This window comes from Medicago sativa, chromosome 4, assembly GCF_051527215.1.
Source record: "Medicago sativa cultivar Bolivia chromosome 4, Bolivia_mono, whole genome shotgun sequence".
In the NCBI taxonomy this organism is placed as follows: Eukaryota; Viridiplantae; Streptophyta; class Magnoliopsida; order Fabales; family Fabaceae; genus Medicago; species Medicago sativa.
Window position 1 is genome coordinate 28113612 of NC_140752.1, and position 20658 is coordinate 28134269.

The 20658-nt window shown below is 35.0% G+C and overlaps 1 protein-coding gene across 4 annotated transcripts; it reads left to right on the forward strand.

Moving 5' to 3' along the window:
* The first annotated feature begins 173 nt into the window (after nucleotides 1-173).
* On the forward strand, nucleotides 174-20394 carry ABA3 (molybdenum cofactor sulfurase (LOS5) (ABA3)). Of its 4 annotated transcripts, XR_015005683.1 has the most exons (23): nucleotides 174-362; nucleotides 461-559; nucleotides 1632-1690; nucleotides 2251-2411; nucleotides 2918-3066; nucleotides 3138-3261; nucleotides 3969-4074; nucleotides 4155-4200; nucleotides 4776-4814; nucleotides 4886-5042; nucleotides 6750-6852; nucleotides 7381-7497; nucleotides 7586-7663; nucleotides 7762-7863; nucleotides 8077-8149; nucleotides 8636-8743; nucleotides 9565-9632; nucleotides 10743-10894; nucleotides 11495-11727; nucleotides 17930-18003; nucleotides 18690-18826; nucleotides 19744-19854; nucleotides 19947-20394. XR_015005683.1 is itself a non-coding variant. In XM_085700729.1 (22 exons), exons 1-22 carry the CDS (start codon nucleotides 239-241, stop codon nucleotides 20049-20051), a joined length of 2451 nt encoding a protein of 816 aa, XP_085556855.1. In that variant the 5' UTR covers nucleotides 174-238; the 3' UTR covers nucleotides 20052-20394. The 4 variants fall into 4 exon arrangements, 2 of the variants coding, with proteins under 2 accessions (XP_085556855.1, XP_085556856.1); XR_015005684.1 differs by lacking the exon at nucleotides 17930-18003 and having other exon boundaries at nucleotides 18673-18826; XM_085700729.1 differs by lacking the exon at nucleotides 17930-18003.
* The last annotated feature ends 264 nt before the right edge of the window (nucleotides 20395-20658 follow it).

The window sequence follows — 20658 nt, forward strand, 5'->3', positions numbered from 1 at the left end:
GTATAATGCTATTTATTTTGAAGAAGGTGATGGTGAATAAAATAAAAACGTGGGCAATTTAGAACTTAGCATAGCAGTACAATATTTAATTTAGTTTTGACTGAAGGAGAAGAAGAAAATCGTATCGTATCGAATCATCTTTGTCCTATGATTAAAGCGACTCAACTAATAACTGTTATTTACATTTTGAACTCTTTCCGCAATCAATCGAGTCTTCCTCTTCCTTCCTTCCTTTCCTATGGCCACCACCATCTCCAACGCCAAGGAAGAATTTCTGAACGAATTCGGCGAACATTACGGTTATCCAAACGCCGCCAAAACCATTGATCAAATTCGAGCTACTGAATTCAACAGATTACAAGGTTCTTTCTACTAACTTCCTTTTATTAGGAAAAAATCAAATGAAAATTCGTTATGTCTTGTTGTTCTTTACAATTTTCAAATTATTATTATTATACAGATCTTGTTTACTTGGATCATGCTGGTGCTACTTTATACTCCGAGCTTCAGATGGAATCAGTTTTTAAGGATCTTACTACTAACGTTTATGGAAATCCTCGTATCCTTTATATAATTCAAATATTTTTTTAGTTAGTTTGTCCATGGTTGATTGCGGAATATAGAGCCATTTCTTCAAATTTCGCTATAGCTGCTATTTCACAATACTTTATACTAAATTGCGTATCGTGGAACCATAGCAATATGTTCAAATTCTGTTATGCCATGGAGCTATATAGCTACTGGCGGATAAGCTACCTGATTGAATTTGTAGTGTTTGAGAAAATTAGCGGTTGAATTAGCTTTTAAATATGAAATGACATAAAAATGATACATTTAATTGATAATTTAATTTTTTCAATTAAGATTAGAGGGGTAAAATTGAGATAAAAAAATGATAAGCTATAAGCTTCTTGAATTAGCTTATAATAAAACACTATAAGCTAGTAAAAATAAACTATAAGATCATGAGAAAGTGATGGTTACTATTTTAGTCAAATGAGCTTATAAGACATAGGCGCTCAAAAATGGGTCAGCTTCGAGGTGAGGCACTTGCGCGTGTTCCTGATCGAATTATCGATTGGCTGAAGGATGATAATCAAAGTGAATTTCACAAAAAATAGGGGAGATGTTATTGGAAATAAAAGAACAGTGTTCAAGCATGCACAAAGAGGTAGAGTAATACTCTAATGGAAATAATAGAGTAATACATCCCATGCCGAAACAACGATCTGGCAGCGGTAATCAACCATTTGTATATCAGCACACCTAGCCTAGTTTGGATAAACTATTTCTAGAAATAGAAAATATTAAAAGAATCTTCGCAGTTTATGACATAATGTTTATCTTATAAGTTGAAGGTGAAATTAGTTTCTGCACCATAATTCTTTCATTCAACAAACCCTACCCTATACAGACATTTTTAGGTGAAACTATCATAGACTTGTTTTAATTAAAATTTAAGAACTTTATCATAAGCTAGAAGCTAATCCAAGGTCAACTTGTGTTTCTGGATTCTGTATAAGAAGGAATAAAAATAAAAGAGAAATTCTTAATACTTGATGAAGACTGAGTTTATTTCACTGTAGTTTACACTGACTTTATGAAGTGAAATTCCTTAATCATGATACTAGATAGCCAAAGTGATTCCAGTTCTGCAACTCACGAGATTGTGACGGATGCCCGCCAACAGGTACATGCAAATATGTAGTTATTTAAACATGTCAACTGCCTTGTATATTATTTAATGATGATAAATTGTAATTAGATTCTTTGTTAAGAGATCTTTTGCAAGACAGAAGTTTCTGTCAGTATTTTATGCAAACATTTCTTATTCTAAGTCCATGCTATATGGTATAACAAGAAGTAGTAAATTTCCACGAGTGACTGTATATCATCTAGTTTGCTGAATGCCTTGCATGGGGTTTACTTTGTTCTGCCTTGATAACATGTGTGGGCCATGTTGGGTCAATAGGATTGATAACGTGTGGGCCATGGTGGGTCAATAGGAAAATGCTGTTGGTTTTCCTCTTTTGTACACCCTCCGGTCACTATTATAATTTATAAGCAAAATTTAACATTTTAGGTTCATTCAATAAATGATGTATGTGGTCTATATTAAAGACCACATACATCATTTATTGAATGAATCTAAAATGTCAATTTTTGCTTATAATAGTGACCAGATGGTGTATTTTTATGTTTTAGAAAATTCTACAATTTGCACGGATTATGACACTATCAGTCACACAGGTTCTTGACTACTGCAATGCTTCTCCCGAAGACTACAAATGTATATTTACATCAGGGGCAACCGCAGCGTTGAAACTGGTTGGAGAGGCTTTTCCATGGAGTTGTAACAGTAATTTTATGTATACAATGGAGAATCATAACAGTGTTCTTGGTATAAGAGAGTATCCTTCCCAAGACATGATATACTGTACTAGTTTTGTTCAATATATCACTGCTGATACAATTTCATTAAATTTAGTAAAATGGTACGATTCATAGAACCGGTTGCAGAGATATCATAGCTAGACACTATTTTAGCACTGATGTTACTCTAATTCAGTTTTCTGTCGTTTAATACATATACACATATTTTATACCATTTTTCTGCTTAGCTGGACTTGAGAACCCAATTAATCTTGTGTAATTTTTCTATACTGATTTATTACAATCCCACGTTTAAGCTTATCTCCTCTGTTTATTTATTGAATAATACTCTCTTTCTAGAAAACTTTACTTTAGTAAAATGTTCTTGTCACTTTCTGATAAATCTAAACATGTTACCAACTGTTATGATCACCTTGCTGTATTTGAAACAGATGCACATATGCTTATGTCATAAGATAAGTTCAAATAAGCTCTTCAAAATGCCAGTTTACTCTAGTCCATGCACTTCCGTAACTAGTATTAGATATGCTCTTGGTCAAGGAGCTGCAGCCATTGCGGTAGATATTGAAGATGTACATCCTAGAATAGAAGGAGAAAAATTTCCTACAAAGATATCACTGCACCAAGAACAAAGGAGAAAAGTGGCTGGATTGCAGGAGGGAGAGCCAATGGGTAACGTTTAAGGTCATGGGTATGTTCTTGAGCTTTAAATTTACCATCTTATATCTTTTTGTTCCATGCAGGTGATGTGTATAATTTGTTTGCCTTTCCCTCAGAGTGCAATTTCTCTGGGTTAAGATTCGACCTTGACTTGGCGAAGATTATCACGGAAGACTCAAGCAAGATCTTAGGAGCTTCAGTTTGCAAGTAATTTACAAAACCATTTTTCTAATTAACTCCTTGTGTCTATCTCCTTTGTCTAAATAACCTAAAAATGTCACAACTTATGCACATTCAACTATTTGCGACTAGAATCCATATAGCCGCCAGCATTAGGACAACGTGTAAAGCTCTGTATTACACTGATTTACCACATACGCTACATCTGGTCAGATATGTATTGGGTATATTAATTTCCCTACTAGCTTTTGACTTTGAGCTCTCTACACTACAGAGGGACTCTCGACTCTTACTATTATTTCCCATTTTATGGTTTTGTTCATTGGGTATCCCAATAGCTTTACAATAGAACTCTACAATCTTTTATCAAGCACATCTGCTTGTGGCGATTACTAGAAGAGGGATCATAACATGCAGAATTAATTCTTCCAGGCTGGGTGGTTTGACATTTACCTGGAATAATAACTTATTATTTCTGAATATTGGTGATTTACATTTTGTATACCGATATTAATGAATGATAATAGCTACATTCCTAGGATTATAGGAAGTTAATAAGTCCTGATAACCGGAACTAAGGAGTAATGAAAATAATCTGCACCAAGAAAGAGCTATCGACAATAATCAAAACAACAACATACACACACTCACATGTAGAGAGAGAGCATCATTTATCTACAGAATTTTTTAAAGCATCAATAATTGCTTATTTGTTTTTTTTTTTGGTTCATAAGAAAAGGACGATGGTTAGTTTTGATTGATGCTGCAAAAGGATCTGCTACCATGCCACCTGATTTGTCGAAGTATCCTGTTGATTTTGTTGCACTTTCATTTTACAAGGTATATAAGGTTTTATGTTTAGACTTTGTTTTGATCAAGGATTACTTTGAAATTTGACATTTTGTCTGCATTTTCGTCAGCTGTTTGGCTATCCGACTGGGCTTGGAGCTCTCGTTGTTCGAAATGGTAAGATACCGGGCTGTGAGCAATCACTATGTCTTAATGATTCAATAATTTTCTTTTTCTTACAAGTGTACTAATTTCATTCCTTATCTTATTCATCAGTTTATATGACATTTAAGTACAAGAATGTCGTCTATGTTTATTTAATGTCACATGATGAGTATGTGTGACTAATAGACTATAAGCAATTCTGTCCTGTGAAATCTGTTGATACATCATATCCTGTGGTCTTGATTCTATAATGGAACTTGTATCTTGTTATACACACTCACTTTCTTGGCTTATTTTTGTCCTGTTCATGGACTGGTTGGAAGTGCTTCTTGCTTATTGAAATATTTTTTTCAACCAAAAAATTAATAGGGATTTGTTATGGACACAATTATTGGCAAGCAATCAGGATCATTAGAATAATTTCATTTCTTAGTAATTTTAAATTACATTCAGTTTTGCCAAAATTCTGCATAGCAGAATCCTCATCAGCCTTAGTTTGAATTCAAATGAAGTTTAGTTAATAGTTTGATAGTAATTTGGTGTTACTTTTCTCTTACTGATTATCCTCTTGATTCTGTACATTGCAGATGCTGCCAAGTTACTGAAGAAGTCTTATTTTAGTGGAGGTGTGTGGCTTAGTGGTTACTTGCCTCTTTGTGGTTTACACTTTTTATTTGATTGGTCGTCCCTATGGCAGGAACGGTTGCTGCATCAATTGCTGACATTGATTTCATTAAAAGAAGGGAAGGTATTGAGGAACTCTTTGAAGATGGAACTGTTTCATTCTTGAGCATAGCATCTATCCGCCATGGATTCAAAATACTGAATTCTCTAACTGTATCAGCTATATCAAGGTATGCTGAATTTAACATGGTTCCAATAAAAAATGGATTACCAATGTTTCCCTAATGGATAACCTGAAAATTATAATATAAAACACTGCATAATATCATCTACTCCCTCCGTTTCAAAATATAAGCAAAATTCACTTTTTAGGTTCATTCATTTAATGATGTCTGTGGTTCATAATATAGACCACATACATCATTAAATGAATGAACCTAAAAAGTAAATTTTGCTTATATTTTGAAACGAAGGGAGTATCTATTATTTATTTAATATTACTAACCGTGCTGTGGATTTTATCTTACTTTAATGCTTGCCAACATCAGCATGTAAAAAATATTGATAAAGTAATGGTAGAATAAATATGAAAATTACATTGCATTGTATGTAATTTCATTAGGAAATTATGCACTCATCCTAGGGTGCTTTAAGGATAAAATGTAAATCTTGGTCATAACATTCTTTTACCTTTTGCTTAGTTATTTTCACAAAATAACAATACTGAAATATTCAGATTACACATTTTTTCGGCGGTCAAAATGTATTCAAAAATTGTAATAATCCTCCATGAATCAGACACATCAAATTGGTCTTTCGATGATAGTTAAATGCACTAGTTTTGTCCTTCTAGGGACCAGTTTGTCGGCATAAATTGGCACTTGAGAACGAATATGATGTATACATAATGGAGGAAAGATTTGATGCATATTTTTAGAGAATCAAAATGTACATTCAATCAAATTCAAATATGTAATCTGTCCTTTGAATCAAGGGTGGCGTAAACAACTGAAAAATAAGCACAAAAAGAGACTTACATATTATCCTATCTAAATTAACTGTGTTGTGATCCTACGTCGACTATTGATATGACTGAAGAAGTCCTTACAACGCTTGGTCCCCTGCGCTACATTTTTGGGATTGATGCTTAATCCAAATTCTAAGATGTTGTCGTAGCTCTTGATCTAGAAGCCTTTGCTTCTTCATAAAAACCATAGTCATGTTCTTTGCTAATTTTTTTTGAATCTGGACATGTTTGTACTGTTAGTTTTTTATATTAGGGGTGTGGATTGAACCCTTGACCTCCTTATCACACCACTTCCTAACTTCTCTTTCCCAACCACCAAACCGTCCATACATCCCCGTATATTCTTTGCTATTAATCCTTGTTTGCACTCATTGAAGCCCAACAAAGCTTATGCTAGATCAGATATTGGGCCTCCACCTCTTTACAGTTGGTCCCTTGGCAATTGATAAATTGATGGCTCAGCTGCTTAGCTTTTACTAGGAATATGATTTTACTTTTCCTCATATTTACATCGAAGGTAATGCATGTGCTGATAAGTTGACTACTTACAGTACCGCTGTATAGCGTTTTGTCTAGTGCGATATAATTCATAGATTTAATACCGAACTCTTTTCTCACAATAGGGAGGATAGACCTTCCTAATTTCAGATTTTAATATTTCACTATTTTCTATTTATAATATATTTATAATATATTTTCTATTTATAATATATTTATAGATCCTCACCTTGAGAAATGATTTACCCAGGAAGGTGCCTAAATAGGAATGTTAGAAGAGAATCTAGGGAATTGTGTATGGAGGAGGGTATGGTCTATAGCAAATATGGTGTAGGTTTTTGCTATAATTGTTTAAAGATTACTGTCTCTGAATTTTTAAGTTTTAAAGCTTGCAAAAATTGTTGCCTTGTAGACATACAACATCTCTTGCGCTGTATACAAGGAAAACGCTTTTGGCCCTAAGGCATGGCAATGGATCTAGCGTCTGCATCCTCTATGGACGCCATAATTTAATGGTTAGTCTGTGCACAATGCACATTTTGGTTGATGTCTAATTTACAGTTTTATATGCACTAGTTATTTCTCATTTAATAGTTACAAAACTTATCGTTGCTGGTTGGGTTTCTTTATCAAGTAATTTTCTTCTTTTTTATTTTATTTTTATTTTTATAAAAACTGCTTTCAGTAATGAAAACATAAAAGCCAGATAGGAGTTCAAGTGATTTATCGACTGAGTAACATTTTGTCTTGATAAACTTCTCCAGAGTCCCAAATCTTAGTTGTAATTGATTGGTATACTTGTTCTGGAATTGATTCAATTATAATAGTTCGTATAGAATTGGAAAACAATTGGAACCTAAGAAATGACAACTTTTCTTTATTGTTCCTGTACTGTGCTTACTGCCTTCACACACACACACGCGCACACACACACACACACACACACACACAGAAACCAAGATCACTTGTTCTCATATATTTTCTAAGTTTATCACCCTCTTTAAGAAATTGGAACTAGTTAATATTGTTTTAAATTCATCCAGGAAACGTGTTACGAAATGGGCTCGATAGTTTCATTCAACTTGAAAAGACCAGATGGTTCTTGGTATGGATACCGTGAAGTGGAAAAGCTGGCATCTCTTTCAGGAATTCAGCTAAGGGTATTCATCTGTATCTTTTCTTTCTATTATTTTGCATTAGTTATTGATTGAATGCTGTTTTTATAACTTTCACTCACCATCTGTTTAGACAGGATGCTTCTGCAATCCAGGTGCATGTGCAAAATACCTTGGCTTGTCGCACATGGATCTCATTTCAAATACTGAGGTGTTTCTTTTTTCTGCTTTTGTTTGGTAAAAACTGATTATGATTGGTTTATCTACATTGGTAGTGTTAAAAAATTATAACAATATTTCTGTATTTAGGCTGGCCACGTTTGTTGGGATGACCAAGATATAATTGGTGGAAAGCCTATCGGTGCTGTAAGAGTATCCTTTGGCTACATGTCAACATTTGAAGATGCCAAGGTTCAAATTCGTCAAACCATTTTGCATTTTGTGTTAAACTTTTGAACCATCAATATGGAAAATTCACAAAATGTTGAGTTAAACAAAGTAGCAGAGACTAAGTTATTGCCCATTGCTAATTCTATTTTGGTTCTTGCTTGGTGTGTCAATGTTGGATTAAGTTTCATTTCTCCAGATTTTGCTTATCCTTTTCCCATCTTTTTTTTTTTGCAGAAATTTATTGATTTTGTAAAAAATTCCTTCATGTCACCTCAAAATCACGTTGACAACGGGAATCAATTGAAAGGTTCACTCCCTTTTTCCAACATTAATGTATTTTTTATACTTGATGAATTGAAATCCAGATTGCTTATATGCTTTCTGTGATAAGGACTTTTTTCCCCTTCTTTTTTATGAATCTTTTATTCCTTTGTTTTGAGATATTGATATTTGTTATATAAGATCTGTTAGTATCCTTGAGGATTAATAATAGGATAACATTCCTATTTAGGTTACATATCATGTATATAAATATTTGTTAACCCATTTTGATTTTAATGAGAAATATTTACATTTCAAGACTTTGTATCTCTGATTTTCTCCTTGAAGTCCAAAAAGGAAAAAATTGATTTGCAAATACATATAAAATGCATGTTTTTAACTCAACTACATTGTAGGCTTGCTTAACAATTTTCATTATGGGATCCTTAAAGACATCATTAAAAGAAACCAACTACATATAGTTCTGTTTCTATTCTTTTAAATAGGCATTTATTCAGTTATTTACATGCAGGAGTGAATGGTTTCCATGATACTTGTTATTATCTCAAATCAATTACAGTATATCCGATAAAATCCTGTGGAGGCTTCAGTGCAAGCAGTTGGCCTCTTAGCAACAATGGTAATCATCTAACTTCAGCTGATTGTTGATTTTCAATTTTCAAATTAGGAATTAGGAAGAATAAGAACGGTCATGTACTTCTAATGGGGGAATATTAAAATTATAGGATTATGGAAGGGGAAAAGAAATACTCAGAATTACCATTTATTGTGAATGATGTAATAGAATTAGCAAATTATATCCATCAACATTTATTTTATTCTATGCAATAAATAGAGGTAACTGCGGTCTGATTTAGACATACCAAAATCCAGAATCCCAATTGTCTTTGCTACAGTCACCTTTGGTCGCACTACAACTTTCTGGCCGCAGCTACAGCCCTGCATCTACCCATTGTAACAAACTTGAAGCTTATTAAGATTTAGCTTGACAGGAAGTGTTCGAATCAAAGAATCAAATCCTAATATCTATTTTTAGGATTAGATTTTTTATTAGGATTATAATTAACAAATCATATCCTTTAGTAGCATTTATTGTATTTATTTTATATGCTGTTACTTGTTAGTTAATGTTCCCAAACTTTCAAAATCATATTTTTTTCTCTCTAGTTTTCAATAGCTTAATTGTCAACGTTACTTACTCTGTTCTGAATTTCGTTCTTCAAACTAATGCTTTGGATTGGGATCTTGTTTATATCACTGGTCGTTTGGTAAAAGATTTTAATTATACCATTAGTGTTGATAGTCCTAATTCATTTGGATTTGGCTTTTATCCTATAATTGACATTCTATTATTTTAAATTTTCACAAAATCGAAAGTCATCTTTTTCTCTGTAGTTTTATCTTTGAACTTTCGATGAAATTTGTTCTTTAATTTTTTAGGAAGCTTGAAACATGATCGTGAATGGATTCTCAAAAGCCTGAGTGGTGAAATTCTTACACTGAAAAGGGTAATCCATTTTATGATGCACGTGTTCTTTATTTAGATCAACTATTGATGGATGGATCCTTATTTTTTATGTCAGGTGTAGTGATTCAGTTTAGTTTAATTTATGGTTAGAACTTAGAGCCACTTTTTCTTTAATTTTTCTTGATTAAGTGGAGGTGAATTTGTATCTATTGAAATTATAGGATTTTAGATAAGGAAGGATGAGAAAGAATAAATACTTTAAAATGGTTTGTGTTTTTTTAATGATGGTACAAAAGACCGAACCAACTCTTACTTATAGAGTTACTAAACTCCAAACCTAACTAAATAAGAAACTAACCATGATAAGTACTAGATTCATTATGTTCAAAGTTCAAACATTAACCATGATAAGTACTAGATTCATTATGTTCAAACTTCAAACATCTTAGTTTATCTTCTAGGATCAATATCTAATATTAGAGTATGCCAGATTACAATATTGTGGATCTTCTCACTGAACCGTACTTCAAAGTAATTGCTTTTTACTAAGGGACAAACTCAGGATTTTTTTATAGGTATCATGTTCTCATACCTCCTTGAGTTTGAGTGCGACTCTTAGTATTTGTCAGATCGAGTGCAATACTCCGAATGTAGTCATATCTCTGCTAACTGATAGAATCTGTTAGCTGTAAAGCTATTTCTTGTTTATGAAAATGGATCTACCAAGTCAGAATATGGAATGTGTGTAGAAAACTATATGGGTGATAATGTTCTGTTTTATTATGAAGAAACGGGGCTCCTTTTATAGGAGTAAAATACAAGAGTCAACTCCTTTATTTTAGGAGTAATATGATGACACGTAACTAACCATTAAAATAGGAAAATAAATAATAATAATTATGACATATTTCAACAATAAGAAAATCAAAATATCCAGTTCCAAGTTTTTTTAAGTTTTTCCTCACTCTATATTCTTGGATTTCTTTAGGCGTTAAGCTAACAGTCTTAATCTTGCTACCTTCACTAGTCTTCAATGATCAGAATTCAGACGAGCTTATCTATCATACACACTGCATTTTTTTTTATCTTTCACTTTTCAGAACTGACACTTGATTGTAATGTATGGTTTTATTTGATCTTAATTTTGTAGGTTCCTGAAATGGGACTTATAAGCTCCTTTATTGACCTCAGTCAGGGAATGTTGTTCGTAGAGTCTCCACATTGCAAAGAAAGATTGCAAATCAGGCTTCAGCTAGATTTTTATGATAGTGATATGCAGGACATTGAACTGCAGGGCCAGAGGTACGTCACGTACTTGATAATGTGATGTTATGCACCTTAAATATCTAACTAAAGTAGACTCTTCTGTATGTGTGACGCGCGCACACACACACACACACACACACTAAGGTGCTGATATGGATCTTATAACATGTGTTGCAAATAATTATTGTAGTTAGTAGGAGTTAGTTAGCATTAGTTGTCAAAGGCCCACTTATCTGGCCCATTTATTATCTAGCATACACTTGTTGTTTGCTGTTAAAAAACACACTTTCAATAAAATTCAATAATTGACAAAATTTGCCACACATTTTTATATCAAGGTATCAGCACAAAATGTGGATTAAATGTCTAGTTTTCCATTATTACTTTATATTTTCTTTGTTATGCATATCATATGTTATTATGTATTGTTAAGGGTGGTTTTATTAATTTGGTATACACTGGGGTAGACTAATGGAATCTGATGAAAAGAATCACATGATGATCAATAGTTTGTTGTTGAATTTCATAATGCTATACTTAAAGAAGATTAAGTATTGTTTTACGCACTCTGTTTAGTTTGATATTTGTTACATTGATTTATTTATTTTGTATTATAATATATTTTTTGTTGCTTAGATACAAGGTATATAGTTACAACAATGAGACCAATTCATGGTTTACTAAAGCCATTGGAAGACCTTGCACTTTGTTACGATATTCTGGTTCCAGTCACGACTTTGTGTTAGATAGGACGAAAGATATAGTCACTTGTAAAGATACAAATGGTGCAGTCAGTTTTGCTAACGAAGGTCAATTTTTACTTGTATCCGAGGAAAGTGTTTCTGACCTAAACAAAAGATTATGTTCAGGTATCTTCTTGCACCCTTTAGAATTTTGCCTAAGACAAATACTTGATTGGAAGCAAAATTGTACTACTACTTACAGTTAATTTGTGAAATGCTTGATTATCAGAATTTACCCAAACTCAAGACTTGATATTTAAACACACTTTCAGTTAATTACATGTTATGTTTCCATGAAGAGTTGATATGGGTCGCACTTCAGTGACTTTGAGTTTGAGGCGCCAAAGTCATGGTGCCATTCAATAAATCCCAGCCGTACGATCGCATGAATGCATCAGATTGTGCCACATCATCAAATCTTAATTAAAAAAAAACATGAGTTTGTGAGAAAGAGAGAACGGTCGCGTATCAGTTCATCCTCTCCCGCCGTCCACCCACCCAGTTCACCTCTTCACGTATTAATACTTTCCATCCACCCACAAGCCAGTCAACCACCCTCCTGCTGTCCGACCAAATCCGATGAACCATAAACACTTGACTTGCCCGTGGTGAAGCTCTCACAACCGCACGATTCAACGGTGATCGAAACGATGGCGACGAATCACAACTCGCCCATGGCAAAGCTTTCACAACCGCACCAGCTCCTTCCCAGAATCTCAATTGTCATGCAAACAAACGAAGATTGCTTCTCATTAGAACATGAGGAGGAAGAAGAAAAACAGTTTTAAACCGGTTCATCTCTTCCCCAGAACTCGACCCCAAAACCGATTCTGGTTCACACACAAGGATTTCGTTTGACGGTGCTGTGGTGGACGATGGAGAGGATGAAACTGATAGCTCTTCTCTCTTACTCACAAACTCAGGTTTTTTTTTTTAATAAAGATTTGGTGATGTGGCACAATCTGGTGCATTGATGAGATCATACGGCCGAGATTTGTTGAGTGGCACCGTGACTTTGGCGCCTCAAAGTCACTGAAGTGCAATCCGAGTTGATATATGTTCCTAAGTACATGATTGTTTTAATTATTTTACATGAATCTACAAGTGCATGAAACCAAGACTTCAAATATTGCTATATACTTATACTTGAAATAAAAGGTATGAATTTTATTTTTAATTGAGTAAAAAGTGTTAGAATAATTAATCAAGTACTTAGTGGAGATATTGAAAAGATTGTGACTATTTAGTTTTAACTCCACTAGTCATTGTATTGATTGTGTTGATTAATCTTCCTTATTAATTAGGGGTTAACTAGGAGACTCCTACTACCTATATAAATGTACATTCTCATCACATAATATGATATAATAAACATATTTTCAGTTCTAATATGGTATCTAGAGCTTCTTGATCCAGAGCCATGTCTTCTGCTACGCCTTCTCCTACTCCCTCTGATGCGCAACGCGTAACTGCTGCAGCATCCAAAACCTTCAAACAAGTAGTTTCTGTTAAGCTTGATGATACAAACTACCTTCAATGGAAGCAACAAGTCGAAGGTGTTCTTCGCGGAACGAAGATGGTGAAATTTGTGATTTCACCTGAGATTCCACCGGTTTATCTCACAGATGCAGCACGCGAAGCAGGAACGAAGAATCCTGCTTACACTGAATGGGAAGAACAAGATTCATTGCTCTGCACCTGGATTCTTTCAACGATTTCGCCTTCGCTGCTTTCGCGATTCGTTCTCCTTCGCCACTCGTAGCAGGTTTGGGATGAGGTTCATAGTTACTGCTTCACGCAAATGAAGACGCGTTCGCGTCAACTTCGATCTGAGCTTAGATCCATTACGAAAGGTTCACGCATTATCGCTGAATTCATTGCTCGAATTCGCGCAATTTCAGAGTCTCTTGCTTCAATTGGAGATCCAGTCTCTCACAGGGACCTAATTGAAGTTGTTCTTGAAGCACTTCCTGAAGAGTTTGACCCTATTGTTGCTAGTGTGAATGCAAAATCTGAGGTTGTTTCTTTAGATGAACTTGAATCTCAGCTTCTCACACAAGAATCCAGAAATGAGAAGTTCAAGAAAGCTGCTATCACTGAACCTGTTTCAGTTAATCTCACTGAAACTGCAAATTCAGAATCCCAATCTCATGGTCCCAATTCTCAAAACCACAATTATACTGATGGCACTGGAAACAATCAGTTTCCTAACTCTAACCCTACTTTTGGAGGAAGAAATGGCCAGTTCAGAGGACGTGGTGGCCGTTTTGGTGGTAGATTTAGAGGACGAGGTGGCCGTTTTGGTGGAAGATCTAATGTTCAGTGCCAAATATGTTCAAAAACTGGCCATGATGCAAGCTATTGTCACTACCGTTTCTCTGCCCCACAGTATGATTACTACAGTCCCTATGGCTCACCAGGAGGCTATGGTGCATCTCCAAATGTATGGATGCAGAACATGTCACGTCCTCAGCATTCTGGACAGTTTCTTAGGCCTCCTACACAGTCTCAGGCTGGGAATTAGAGAGGTCAAGCTCCCTAGGCCTTCTTAACTGGCTCAGATCCACACAATTCATTCAATGATGTCTGGTACCCTGACTCAGGTGCTACTCATCATGTCACCCCTGATGCATCCAACCTCGTGGATTCCATGTCTCTTTCAGGTTCTGATCAGGTCCATATTGGAAATGGACAAGGTTTGGCTATTACCTCTGTTGGTTCCTTACAATTTACTTCTCCTTTACATCCTCAAACTACTTTAAAACTGAATAATCTTCTTGTTCCCTCTATAACCAAAAATCTTGTTAGTGTGAGTCAGTTTGCTAAAGATAACAATGTTTACTTTGAGTTTTATCCTAATCACTGTTTTGTCAAATCTCAGGATTCTTCTAAGGTGCTTTTAAGAGGTATTCTAGGACAAGATGGTCTCTATCAGTTTGAGCACACCAACTCACTCAAGACCACTGCTCCTGTCTCTCAAAATTCTAGTGTCAACACTGTTTGCAATAAAGTTCCAGTTTGCAATAAAGTTTTAGCACAAACTGATAACTCTGCCTCTTTTCATTTAGGTCCCTCAGCTGGTTTCAATTTCAATAATTTTCAATGTAATAATGTTGAACATTTACCTAGTAGTTCAACATCTAGTTCTACTCGGTCTTTTCCTTCCATGTATGGTATCTGGCATAGCAGACTTGGACATCCTCATCATGAGGTGCTCCAAAGTATTATCAAACTTTGTAACATACAATTACCAAATAAAAGCTTGTCAGATTTTTGTACTGCTTGTTGTCTTGGTAAGGTTCATAGACTGCTATCATTTGCATCTCAAATGACATATACTAAACCTCTTGAACTAATTTTCTGTGATCTTTGGGGACCTGCACCAGTTGAATCCTCTTGTGGATATACCTATTTTCTTACTTGTGTGGATGCTTATTCTAGATACACATGGATATATCCTTTGAAACTCAAATCTCACACACTTTCTACATTTCAGAATTTTAAAACCATGATCGAATTGCAGTTAAATCACAAAATTATTTCGGTCCAAACTGATGGAGGTGGTGAGTTTTTACCTTTCACAAAATATCTCAATAGCCTTGGCATCACTCACAGATTCACTTGTCCACACACTCACCATCAAAATGGCTCAGTTGAAAGGAAACATAGACATATTGTTGAAACTGGTCTCACTCTTTTATCTCATGCACAAATGCCATTAAAGTTTTGGGACCATGCCTTTTTAACTGCAACTTACCTTATCAACAGGTTACCTACACCAGTTTTAGCAAATAAATCACCCTTTTTCTTACTTCACCTTCAATTTCCAGACTATAAATTCCTTAAAAGCTTTGGTTGTGCATGTTTTCCCTTTTTGAGACCCTATAACTCTCATAAGTTTGATTTTCATTCAAAGGAGTGTGTTTTCTTGGGATATTCCAACAGTCACAAAGGATATAAATGTTTAGATGCTTCAGGTAGAATTTTTATATCCAAAGATGTTGTGTTCAATGAGGTAAAATTCCCTTATCTTGACTTGTTTCCATCTCAGAAAGTGTGTTCTGTTTTACCAGATGGTCCCACTTTATCCACTTTTCTTCCCACTCCTGTGTCAACAACCTTTACTGTTAACTCACCTACTCCTCAAACTTCTCATTATGAGTCTGTTCCTACTACTCCCATATCAAACAACCCCAGACTCCATCTATTAGTTCTCACCACTTTGAGTCCTCACACAGAAATAATGTTGTCCTAAATCCCACACCCATCACCATTCTATCTCCCTCTCCATCTCAAAATTCCTCACCTGAGTCATCTGCTAGTGTTACTAGCTCTCAGTCTACAAATTCTGAGTCTCCTCCTCCTGTTCCTCACAGAATTCATCCTCAAAACTGTCACTCAATGAGAACCAGAGGTAAACATGGAATTGTGCAGCCTAGAATTAACCCTACACTCCTTTTGACTCATGTTGAGCCCACTACTTACAAAACTGCTCTTCAGGATCCTAAGTGGCATTTAGCAATGCAAGAAGAATATAATGCTTTACGTCATAATCAGACATGGTCTCTAGTACCTCTTCCTGCAAACAGACTGGCCATTGGATGTAAATGGGTATTCAGGGTAAAAGAAAATCCATATGGCACTGTAAACAAGTACAAGGCACGTTTAGTGGCTAAGGGTTTTCATCAACAAGCAGGTTTTGCTACAATGAGACATTTTCCCCTGTAGTCAAACCTGTTACAGTGAGGACAGTTCTGACACTTGCAGTTACTTATAACTGGACTCTTCAACAGTTGGATGTGAACAATGCCTTCCTAAATGGGATGCTAACTGAAGAAGTTTACATGGTGCAGCCTCCTGGCTTTGAATCTTCTGACAAGAGCCCTGTATGCAAACTACACAAGGCTCTCTATGGGTTAAAGCAGGCTCCAAGAGCATGGTTTGAGAGATTGAAATCATCTTTACTTAGCTTTGGGTTCAAGTCAAGCAGGTGTGATCCTTCTTTGTTTACTCTGCACACTCAAACTCACTGCATTTTTATATTGGTTTATGTTGATGATATTATCATCACTGGAAATTCAAAACTGGCTATTAAGAATCTAGTTCATCAGCTCAATTCTGAGTTCTCCCTTAAAGATTTGGGCATACTAGATTATTTTCTTGGCATAGAGGTGCATCACTCACCATCTGGCTTTTTGCTTCTCTCTCAAACCAAATATATCAAGGACCTTCTTCAAAAAGCTAACATGATTAATGCTAATAGCATGCCCTCACCGATGGCATCTAGCACAAAACTGTCTAAATTTGGTTCAAGTACAGTCTCAGATCCTACATTTTTCAGGTCAGTTGTTGGTGCATTGCAGTATGCAACCATAACAAGACCTGAAATATCCTACTCTGTAAACAAAGTTTGCCAGTTCTTATCAAATCCCCTTGAAGATCACTGGAAGGCAGTCAAGAGGATACTTAGATATCTGCAGGGTACTTTACACCATGGGTTAATGCTTACACCTGCCAGCTCTACTGAACCTATAGCAATCAATGGCTTTTGTGATGCTGATTGGGCTTCAGATCCTGATGACAGAAGAAGCACATCTGGAGCCTGCATATTTTTGGGCCCCAATCTAGTTTCCTGGTGGGCAAGGAAACAGACCCTTGTAGCTAGATCTAGTGCAGAGGCTGAATATAGAAGCCTTGCACAAGCTTCTGCGGAGATTATTTGGATCCAGTCTCTTCTCAAGGAATTGCAAATTAAGAGTAAAATTCCTCATATCTATTGTGACAATCTCAGTGCAGTTTCTCTTGCTCACAACCCAGTCCTGCACTCGAGAACCAAGCACATGGAATTGGATATTTTCTTTGTGAGAGAAAAGGTTATAAGGAAGGAACTGAATGTCTCGCATGTGCCTGCTCAAGACCAGTGGGCAGATGTCTTGACTAAGCCTCTGTCCACTGCCAGATTCCTTTATCTTAGAGACAAACTGAGGGTTTGTGACACCCTCAGTTTGAAGGGGGACTGTTAGAATAATTAATCAAGTACTTAGTGGAGATATTGAAAAGATTGTGACTATTTAGTTTTAACTCCACTAGTCATTGTATTGATTGTGTTGATTAATCTTCCTTATTAATTAGGGGTTAACTAGGAGACTCCTACTACCTATATAAATGTACATTCTCATCACATAATATGATATAATAAACATATTTTCAGTTCTAATAAAAAGAACGATTACAAATCCTACATGTAAACTACAATAGTAAAGCATATTTTAGAACCAAGATATGAAGATAAAATCTCATAGTTAACCATTGGTGCATACTTGTACAGGGAAGTCTTTTAGCGTCCCTACCTTGCATTCTCACACAAAACATGTGCCTGCGAATATCTTGGATTGCATAAATGTATGTTGAAAATATGGTTTTCTTTCTTCATACCCTTTTAAGAATCTTATATTTCTTTTCAAAATCAATGAAAACCATGTTAAAATATTTTCAATTCCTTCAATATTACTTCTTTCTTGTAGCAAGTATATAGCTTTGATAGTGAACCTCTTATCTATATAATACTCTGTCACATTTGCTTCAAGACAGGGCAAAAGTGTTTGACAAATTTTATATATCTAGCTCATTATGCCTAATGGATTGCATTTTTCTAATTGATTTGATTGTTTGGTCAATTGTCATGATGTGAAGGGGATTTTAGTATATGAAGCAAAATAGAACGTCATAATATTCTTCTTGAGAAACTTAACTTTCATTTTCAGCCATCGATACTCCAAATTTGGGAGTCTTAAGAGTTTTATCAAACTCTCGATGAAAAAAAATGTGAATGAAAGATACCGCTGAATTGAATTGAGTCCACGAATCTAAGAAATAGAGAGAATTCTTGCTCTCTCTAAATATCTCTCTCAATTCTAAAATCCAGAATTTGAACAGATGTTCCTTCATCTTTACCCTCCTATAAAATAAAATATACCTTGATGATCACTTGCGTGTCACAAACTTTATTAGTTACATTGTGTTCTGTCTTCATCCCCAAATTTCAGAATATCAAATATATGACAACTATAGTTTGATGTTATTCCTAGATGTTCAGAAGGGCATATGTGGAACAGAAACAGAAATCAATACTAATACATTTCGTCCCAACCTTGTGGTATCTGGAGGCAGGCCTTATGATGAAGATGGATGGAGAGACATCAGGATTGGAAATAATTATTTCAGAGTAAGTCATAACAATCTTGTAAATATTTGACAACACATTTTTTTGGAATTTTGCAGTTTGATGTGGACACTATGTAGGTAAATGCCCCTTCTTGACTAATATTTGTGTAGTTTGATTTGAACTCTGCTATATGTGTTGAATAATGGCATAACTTGGAGTGAATTCATGGATGGCGATCTTCAATATCTTTTCAACTTTATAATTTGTGGTCTCCATTTTTCTCTGAATTTGTGACTCAATATTTTTTTTTCATGTTTTTTTTTTTGTTTTTTTATTTATTTAATGAAAGTTGACATTCACAAACTTAACTACCATAGTTTTACACATACAGAAATCTCTATCCTAGTAAAGTCTGAACTGACTAGTAAGTGTAGTTGGTCAGTTTTTACTTTCTTGAAATTTTCATTTGGATGAATAACTGAGCCAATTTTTTTGAGCATTTTCCTTCATTTTCTGTCTCTTAAGCTCATTGTCTCACCTTACCATAAACTCTACTCGTCCTGTGTATCCAAGCAAACGCCAGTTCTCTCATCATCCTTTAATTTCTTCGCCTACTACGCCGGTCTGCTCCACATCCTAGTTCTTTCTGTGAATGTGGGGATTATTCCTGCCGAGCTGTTCACACATCGTCTCCTTTTGGATGCCATTTCCTTGCTACACCTTGTTTACGCATGGAAAGCCATCTACATTTCTTTCTCCCTCTTGTTACAAATATTTGTACGTTTTTGTCTCTTGTTCAACTTTAGGTTGATATTGTCTTTCCAATGTCAAAAAATAAATAGCAACAACATGCATATGAAGTTATCTAAATTTCCTCTACATGCACTCCGTGTTTTTAAAAAAAATAAAATAAAAAACTTTTTATGCTTTATTTTGGGAAATTGATTGACCCCTATCTCTCCATGTTTATACACCAGTCACTTGGAGGATGCAATCGATGCCAGGTAATCAACCTTACACTAAATGCTGGGCAAGTGCAAAAGTCAAAGGAACCTTTGGCAACTTTAGCATCATACAGGAGAGTAAAGGTTGGCCACAATGTCTTATACTAGCTAAATTTATTTCTATATTTGATTTATCTTAGATATCAATAGTCTAATATAACTATACAATAAATCAGGGAAGGATTTTGTTTGGCATACTTCTGAAGTATGAATCTGTTAATGGAGAGCAGCAACAGGGTGATTCCTGGCTTCATGTGGGGCAGGAAGTGCATCCAGATTGATGTGTGAAAGTTATAATTATCATTCTCAAAACCACCCAAAATCATGTCCTCCAAGACTACTTTACCGATAGCCTTTGAAGAAGTAGAGTTATTTGCCTCTGATAAAGTATTTTCTTGGATATTATGTTGTACAATTCTTTAGGAGGATACTAGATAATAGACATGCTTTAATGTGAGGATAAGTATTGCAAAATGTATACCAGTCCTAAATATTTTGCTGTTATATGTCGACCACAGACAAATAAGGAATAAATAGGATATAAATGTATATGACATGATCTTATTCGACCATAACATGGGAAAAAATTATACTAGTTTTGAGCAATGAATGTTTTCCAATTCAGTTATCAGTTTTCTTATTCTATCATTCAAGGTAATGTTAAGTGATTTGAATTTGGTTGATTTTTATATTTATTTAAATTTTCCTTGGAATATCTCGTACATATGTGAGTTCACATAAGCGAGGTCACAAGTTCAAATTAAGAAACTGCTTCTCCTGTTACAAGAGTAAGACTTCGTACATCTACCTTCGGACTCCTCACCTGGTAAGAGCTTTCTGTGCGGGAATATCTCGTATCCGTGTATCATATTTATAATGTAGCAGCTA

Bases quoted from the DNA above. Each gene is read 5' to 3' on its own strand.
- ABA3 (XM_085700729.1), top strand. From the start codon at position 239: ATGGCCACCACCATCTCCAACGCCAAGGAAGAATTTCTGAACGAATTC. The intron at 363-460 runs GTTCTTTCTACT...ATTATTATACAG, and splicing joins TGAATTCAACAGATTACAAG to ATCTTGTTTACTTGGATCAT. The intron at 8,744-9,564 runs GTAATCATCTAA...TTAATTTTTTAG, and splicing joins TTGGCCTCTTAGCAACAATG to GAAGCTTGAAACATGATCGT.